At 40.1% G+C, this 8,078-nt stretch overlaps 1 protein-coding gene across 1 annotated transcript; it reads left to right on the top strand.

Annotated features, from left to right (window-relative positions):
* Nucleotides 1-575: 575 nt before the first annotated feature.
* Nucleotides 576-2,721, top strand: LOC122038978 (alpha-humulene 10-hydroxylase-like). The gene is made up of 2 exons (XM_042598970.1): nt 576-1,797; nt 1,933-2,721. Exons 1-2 carry the CDS (start codon nt 862-864, stop codon nt 2,551-2,553), a joined length of 1,557 nt encoding a protein of 518 aa, XP_042454904.1. The 5' UTR covers nt 576-861; the 3' UTR covers nt 2,554-2,721.
* The last annotated feature ends 5,357 nt before the right edge of the window (nt 2,722-8,078 follow it).

Raw genomic sequence — 8,078 nt, 5'->3', positions numbered from 1 at the left:
TCTATATCGCGTTCGAGCTCGAGCTTCCAGAGCCAGCTACTCACCTGGTGGACCTTTATCTACTCATCAGGGCCACGACAATCCGTTCAGCACCGCGATCAGTTCACCCATCCATTCGAGGGCGCCCGCCCGGGGCCAGAGTACGTCCCTGTAATCATATCTCATTTACGTCATTATTCTACTATTCATTTATTCGATTGCTTATGCATTATTGGGATCCACCTTGAGCATCGGGAAACTAGAGATCGGGGCGACCCGGTCGATGGCTACAAGTGTTGTTGACCAGAGGATTCCGGGCGACTTGGTCAACACAAGAGACAGCTCACCATCCGGGTCATGATAATGCGGTCAACATTCTGGACACATCATTCCGACAGATTCGTCTTCTCAGCTTCCCGACAGGAACAATTCCTAAATTATTATTTTCAAATACACAATCCAAACACTCTCTTTTATTATCATTACATTCTTTCATTCTTAAATCTATCAACCAAACCCCCCTTAGTTTTTAATAATCAATCTATTTATGGTCAATTTATATTAGCATCATGGGCTTAAACAATAAATTAACTGATTTGATTTGAGAGTCCAGAAAATAATTATATTAATTGATTTGTTAGTTATTTTGTTAATTTAACTAATTATCCTTCTGTAGCGAGATAGAATCCTAGACCATCGCTTTAATTAGGATCACAAATAATTCAAAATGTTGGAAAACCATCGGTTTAATTAGGATCACAAATAATTCAAAATGTTTGTAGTCCTATAAATGCATGGGACGAAGAGAGCTTGATGCATCCGAATCCGATCGATTCGATCATTAAGGAGGTAGCTAGCTAGCTACTGCACTCGCATTTGGCCATGGAAGCTAATTTCCTCTTCTCCCCTTTCTTCATCACCCTCTTCCTCGGCTTCTCCATGGCGGTAGTGTTACTACTGCTCAGGAGAGGAAGGAGTGGAGCTCACAAGTCACATGGACAAGTACTAGCTCCTCTGCCACCCGGCCCTCCCAAACTTCCCCTCATCGGAAACATCCACCAACTCGCCGGCGCCAACCCTCACCGTACTCTGCGCAGCCTCGCTCGAACTCACGGCCCGCTCATACTGCTCCGCCTCGGCCAGGTCGACTTGGTCGCCGCTTCGTCCGTGGAGGCCGTGGAGGAGATCATCAAGCGTCACGACCTCAACTTTGCCAGCCGGCCCACCGACTTGACCTTCGCCAACATATTGGCCTACGACGGGCTCAGCGTCGCCATGGCCGCCTACGGTGGATATTGGAAGCAGATGAGGAAGATCTACGCCATGGAGCTGCTCAACTCCCGGCGCGTCAAGTCCTTCTCCGCCATCCGTGAGGATGTGGTCGGTAAGCTGACGGCGGAGATCGCAGGCAAGGCGTCGGCCCAAACGCCTCTCGATCTCGGCGAGATGTTGATGTCCATGTCCAATTCGATGGTGGTCAAAACGGCGTTCGGAGAAAGGTGCAAACAACAGGCCGAGTTCTTGCAGCTGGTGAAGGAGGCGGTGGGCCTCGTCACCAGCTTCGCGGTGGCTGACATGTACCCCTCCCTCAAATTCTTGGACACTCTCACTGGATTGAAGTCCAAGTTAGAGCGTGTTCGTGGAAAGTTAGACAAAGTGTTCGATGAAATCATGGGACAGCGTAAGACTGCACGAGCCGATGCACCCGCGGCAGCGGAGACGGAGGAGGATTCGCTCCTCGATGTACTTCTCAAACTTAAAGATGAAGGAGGCCTAGAATTTCCCATCACAGCCGACAGCATCAAGGCCGTTGTCCTGGTTCGTACATATATACGTATCTATATAATTAATTTCTTATCTAAACTAAACTGAAGATTAATTAAATTTACTAATATATAGCTAGCTAGCTGATGATCATGATCATGCCGTTAATATATTGTTCAATTCCTTTAGGAATTATTTATCGGAGGAACAGAGACATCATCGACGACGATCGAATGGGCTATGTCAGAGCTGGTGAAGAACCCTGAGACAATGGAGAAGGCCCAGCGAGAGATAAGGGAGGCCATGCGAGGGAAGAATAAGCTGGAAGAGAGCGACATCTCCAAGTTCAGCTACCTCAAATTGGTCATCAAGGAGACGCTGAGGCTCCACCCTCCGGGCCCTCTGGGGCTCCCCAGAGTATGCACAAACACCTGCGAGGTCATGGGGTATCGAGTGCCGGCCGGAGCCCGAGTCCTGATCAATGTGTTCGCGTTGGGCAGAGAAGAAGCCTACTGGGGCGCCGACGCCGAAAGCTTCAAGCCGGAGAGATTTGAGAACGGCTCAGTCGACTTCAGGGGCTTCAACTTCGAGTTCATGCCATTTGGTGCAGGGCGAAGGATCTGCCCCGGCATGACCTTTGGGCTATCGGCAGTGGAAGTTGGGCTGGCTCACCTCCTCTTGCACTTCGACTGGAAGCTTCCCCATGGCATGAAGACGGAGGACTTGGACATGATGGAGATTTCGGGGACGAGCGCACCCAGGAAGACACCTCTTGTTGTGCTTGCCGATCTCGCCATTCCTCTGCCATAGTCGCTTATATATAGTTTACGTTCTTCGAATTCCATATACACTGCATGCCATTATATATTAATTTTTGATATGCGTGTAATAAATAAGTGGCTTAGCTTGTATTTCGTGCCGTAATTTGCATGAATTTTGATATGAATTCTGGCTTGAAATTTTAGACAAATTTAATTACGAATTGGATTTAATTTCTATTTCTTTCTTGACTTCGATCGTCACAACTAATTGGTCAATGGTGGACGCACATGAAGACTCGACGAGTCAAATTTGCCCTAAAAGAGTTGGACTTGAATATATTTATTTCCTAAGACAGTTAATTGTTTTATAAGCCCACGAAATGATATGACATCCATATGTTTTGTCCATATTGTATTTTTCTAAAATCTCATCATCACAATTAGTTGCGTTCTAATTCACGTTTCCGGCCTTTTCACACAAAAGTCAAATTGATCAGTTATATGTTGCATTATTTGATGACAAATTGTATTTTTCGTTCTCCTGTTTTTGACGAGTGAAAAGGCAGCTCTTTGGAGGTGGTAGGTTATGCATGCTCTTGATCGACGTTTCTCAAGTTAAACACGGTCTCGAAGGTCAATCGCAGCTAGCTAGGTAATTAAGGTAGCTTAAATGCCTATTATCCCAATTAATTAACTTACTAATAGAAAGACAAATTGTTCATGGATTGAGATATGGATCACACCTCATTAGTGACGGATCTCGAGAGAACGGGGGTGTACTTGAGCATTCTCTTATTCTCAGAAAATTCCATCAATATATTATAGTTCAAGAGACAACAAGAATGAAGATAAACTCCAACTTTTTTCTTTAGTTTTTTTAAGTACCCTCTTCCTTTTTTATATGGGGCGATCACTACACCTCATATAGAAGAGTGATACGTTGGACGTCCATCGTAGAGGCTCAGCTTGGGCGACTGAGGACACGCGGGGCGTTCTGCGTGTCACGAGGGCACTCAGTCAACAAATGCAAAGCACGGGGTTCAAATATTTATAAAGAGTTTGCCTTTTACAGGGATCTTTTTCCCACTAATGTTATGCTTCACCTTGTTATTTTATTTTATATACAGTGAAACAGGCACTTACTGAACAAGTTTTATTTTACCCGGGTGGCTGCCAAGGCACATGGACGGTCCTGGCGTCAAAATAAATCCAGGCATCCAGATCGGCAACAATTTATCTTCTTTCTACATTGGCATGTTTAAACTAGTTGACCCACATCAGTAGTCCAAGTGTCAAGAAGTTGTCTGGATGCCTAGAGATGAATAAACTTCTCGAATGAAGTTTCGACGAGAGCATGCCATGTCAGTACATTCCAAGCACCTGAATAGGGATATAAAAGGAGACTTCGACCAACAGTTTCAAGACATCAATCTGAACAGGTTTCTCTCTTGCGCTCTACTCGATAGACGATATTACGATGCCCGAACACTGTTCCGACGACAATTACGCTCAAGATTTCTTCTTCAAGGTCGTCGGTATCATTTAATTTTCAAAGTTACTTGTACTTAAATTGTAATTACTTTTGTAATGATTCAATTGATTAGTGATTGCGTAACGAAAGCACTCTCGTGTGCGGACTTCGGAGTAGGAATTGTCACATGTCCGAACCAAGTAAAACTTGACCTTATTAGCATTGCTTTAATTTCCATCTCTTTAATTCCGCTGCATTTATTCTAATCAAGTGTTTTCCTAAAAACATGAAAAGTCACGAGCGCTAATTTACCTCCGCTAGTGCATCGATCCTATGAAATATATATTTTATTAGCAAACAACAAATTAAAATAGATAACAATTTTAATTATAAAGATTGTCCTTCCCAAACAAAAATCCTTCCAGTGCACGAAACTCCAATTAAAATTCATCTACTTTTCTTTTGATCCTATCAATATCGTATAAAAAATTAAAAATAATTCATATGACATTTATAAAGATTATAGTTTAAAATTTTACTATTTAATTAAAAATCTGGAACTTCAGTAACTAACTGTCAATTTATTTAGTGAATTACATTAATATCATTTTTTTATTTTGAGATGGAAAAAAATTTCAGGCTTATTAATAATTTTAACTTTTTATCCGTCACAAATCATATATGTATAACCTAATTTCTACTATCTACATCGCTTCTTCTCATCACCTCAATCCTCATTGGTTCTTCATTGTTCTTTAATCCCATCTCTCTCTCTCCAATTTTTGCTATAACTTTTTGTCGGCCCCCGGTTGGCCGGTTAGAAGGGAGGTTGAATAGCCCTAAAAAATAAAGACAAACCCTTTTCGGACTTAAAAGAACACTTGTATAAAGATAGAATAGAAAATGAACTAAAAAGAAAGAGACACCTGAATTTATTTGGTTACAACCGGAGAGATTGTTAATCCAAGGAAATGAAATGCACTAACTCTCTTTCAAGTGGAGAAGCCTCTTTACAGTAGTGTAAGCACAAAAAATTAGAACCTAAATGAAAACTAGAGAGTGTACAAGTGTTGTTACAAGAATATTTATTGATGATTAAAGCTTCTGGACCAAAGCTGTATTTATAGCCTTGATCGGGGCGCCTGGAAGCGTTCCAGGCACCTGGAGTGGCATAGAAATATATCTCCGATGCAACAGTTAACGTCCACATCGATGGTGATAAAGTTAGGGTTCCGGGCGTCCGGACCCTCAAAGTCAACCCTGTTGACTTTTTCGGTCCGGCCCCTCTGCTCCGGTGCTGCTCGCCTCGGTCCGAGTCTTCCACTCGACTCCGCTTACTTGGGTGATTTCAGCCAATCAAAATAAGGCTCACCCGAACCCAATTTCGGCCTTTTCCTCGAGCAAACTTCCGTTTCGGCTTCTCGTCCCTCAAACGTCGCGTACGTTCTTCTCGCTCGACGGTGTACTCTTCCGCGGCACCTCGTCCCTCAGACGCACCGAGCCTGTCGGCTCTCTCCTGTGCCGTTCTTCTCACTAGCCGCATCTTCCGCTCGACTTCCTGTGCTCCTAAGCTCTTGCACACTTAGACACAGGGATCAAAAATCAACAGGACCTAATTTAACTTATTTGATCACATCAAAACAACCTTGGGGTTCCAACAATCTCCCCCCTTTTGATGTGAGCAACCCAAGTTAAGATAGGATAAACAAATAAAGTTAAACCCAAAATAAATTTTGTAATAAAGCATAAAAAAATAAGAAATTTAATTTTAAGTTACCTTCCCCTAGACTTAATCTTTTTCTTCTCCCCCTTTGATCACATAAAAAATGGGGTATAAAAAAAAATCTAAGGGTAATTTCAATAAATAATTTTGAAAAAACTTGTCAATTTTTAAAAATTTTGAAAATAATTAAAAAAAATTATTTTGATTAAAAAAACTTTCAAGTAAAAAAAATATCAAAGTAAACTCTGAATTTAAAAATATTAATAATAATTTTGATAACACTACCAATGCAATAATTTTAGAAACATTTTCTAAATAAAAAAAATTTCCTCAGTTTAAAGAAAATTTTCAAGAATTAATTTTTGTAGAAATTTTGCTAAAGTAAAAAAAATTCTAAGTAAAATACATTTAAAAAATGAATTTAAAACAATTTCTAACTTAAAAAAAATTCTAAAAAAAGATTTTCTAAGAAGTTAAACATATTTGAAAAAAAAATTAGAATTTTTCAAAATAATTGAATAACTATTCAAAAAATTATCTAATTTTAATTTTAATGTTTTACTAGTTAGTCAATTAAACATTTTATTTCAATATTTAGCTTCCAGACTATGACGAGACACTAGGCATTCTTGGTTATTGGATTATCAATCACTTCTATATAAAGCCGCATAAGGAAATTAAACGTTTAATTTTCTCGCTGAAAGCTCTAAATCTAAACAAATTTTAAGTTAGACAAGACTTGGGAACCCTATATAGGTTCCAGCCAACTGGATTGATTAGGTATTTCTTAGGGATATATTTCTTTGAAATGTTTTTAATTTGTCATTTGTGGTATCTAAAATACCAATTTAGGTTATTGAACTTTCTAAAACTTGTATTATATGAGCATGCATGATTTTTCAAGTTTCTTATTTCTTTTTGCAAAATATCATTTTCTAATTTTATTTTGTCAAACTCTTCTAATGGAAAGATTTTGCTAAAATTAATTTTTATTTTTTTAATTTCTTTTTCAAGTTTGGAACAATTTTTGGTTAATAATTTTACAAACTTAAACAACTTGTCAGGTGAGAGAGATCATACCTGACTTACCTTGTCGATCTCGTTGTTTGTGGCTCCCCCTAAACTGCTGCTTTCTTCCGATGTTGCTCCCCCTGAACTGCTGCTTTCTTCTAATGTTGCTCTCCCTTTATCAATGCTCTCAATGCTCATTTCGGAAGAGCTTTCTTCGTATTCATCTAGATGACTTGCCATCAACGCAAGCTCGGAGAATGCCTCAACTTCCGATTCGGACGACATTTCGTCCCACGTTGCCTTTAAAGTCTTGTACTTGTTTATTTGGACAGACTTCTTTCCTTTGTCCTTATCCATGTTCCTTAGCTTAGAGCAGTTGTCCTTAACATGCCCTTCTTCATTACAGTGGTAGCATCTGATTATCCTTTTTTTCTACCCTGCGGATAGTTAGCTTTTCTTGATTTAAACAATTTCTTAAATCGCCTTACCATCATTGTCGTTTCTTCGTCCTCAAGGGAGGATTCCGAGTCTTGTTCATCCATCTTTGTCTTAAACACAATGTTGTGTGTTGGCTCCTTCTTCGTATCTGCACATCTTGAATCATGGACTTCAAAAGTCGAAAATAATTCTTCTAAGCTAACAATTTCTAGATCCTTAAAGATATAGAAGGCATCTACTAGTGATGCTCATTTTATATTCCTAGGGAATGCATTAAGAGCGCACCTTAGCGAATCTCGGTTACTTACCGTTTCTCCGAGATTCGAAAGTCCGGTGATGAGCTCCTTAATCCTTGAGTGAAGGTGTGTAATCGTTTCACTTTCTTCAAATCGGAGGTTGCTGATATGGTTACAAAGTAAGTCCTGTCTCGCAAGTTTTGCCTCCGAGGTTCCTTTGTGAAGTTTCAAGAATTTTTCCCAGAGCTCCTTGGCGGACCCATAAGCTCCGATCCGGTTGACTTCTTGTGGTGGGAGTACGCTTAGCAGATGAAATTCTGCTTTGTCATTTGCCACAAAGTCAGCTTGTTCCTTCTTCATCCATTGATATTTTTGCTTGCCTTTAGGTGCTTCAAAACCGAATTCTATTATTAATAATAAATCGAAGTCTGTTTTAAAAAATACCTTCATTCTCTTCTTCCAGCTGGCGAATTCGCCCTCAAACTTTGGTAGGAAGATGCTTGGTTCGGCCATTTCGTGTGCTTCGTTCCACGGTTAGTCCTCCTAAAGCATCCTGGCTCTAATACCACTTGTCGAACCCTGATTGTCTGGCTAGAAGGGAGGTTGAATAGTCCTGCAAAAATAAAGACAAACCCTTCTCGAACTTAAAAGAATACTTGCATAAAGATAGAATAGAAAATGAACTAAAATGAAAG

The sequence above is a fragment of the Zingiber officinale genome, chromosome 1A (genome assembly GCF_018446385.1).
Source record: "Zingiber officinale cultivar Zhangliang chromosome 1A, Zo_v1.1, whole genome shotgun sequence".
NCBI classification, from domain to species: domain Eukaryota; kingdom Viridiplantae; phylum Streptophyta; class Magnoliopsida; order Zingiberales; family Zingiberaceae; genus Zingiber; species Zingiber officinale.
Note: the sequence above shows the minus strand (reverse complement) of the source record. Positions and strands in the feature narration are given on the sequence as shown.

Coding starts and splice junctions, on each gene's coding strand:
- LOC122038978 (XM_042598970.1), top strand. CDS start 862: ATGGAAGCTAATTTCCTCTTCTCCCCTTTCTTCATCACCCTCTTCCTC. Junction 1,798..1,932: donor GCATCAAGGCCGTTGTCCTG/GTTCGTACATAT, acceptor CAATTCCTTTAG/GAATTATTTATCGGAGGAAC.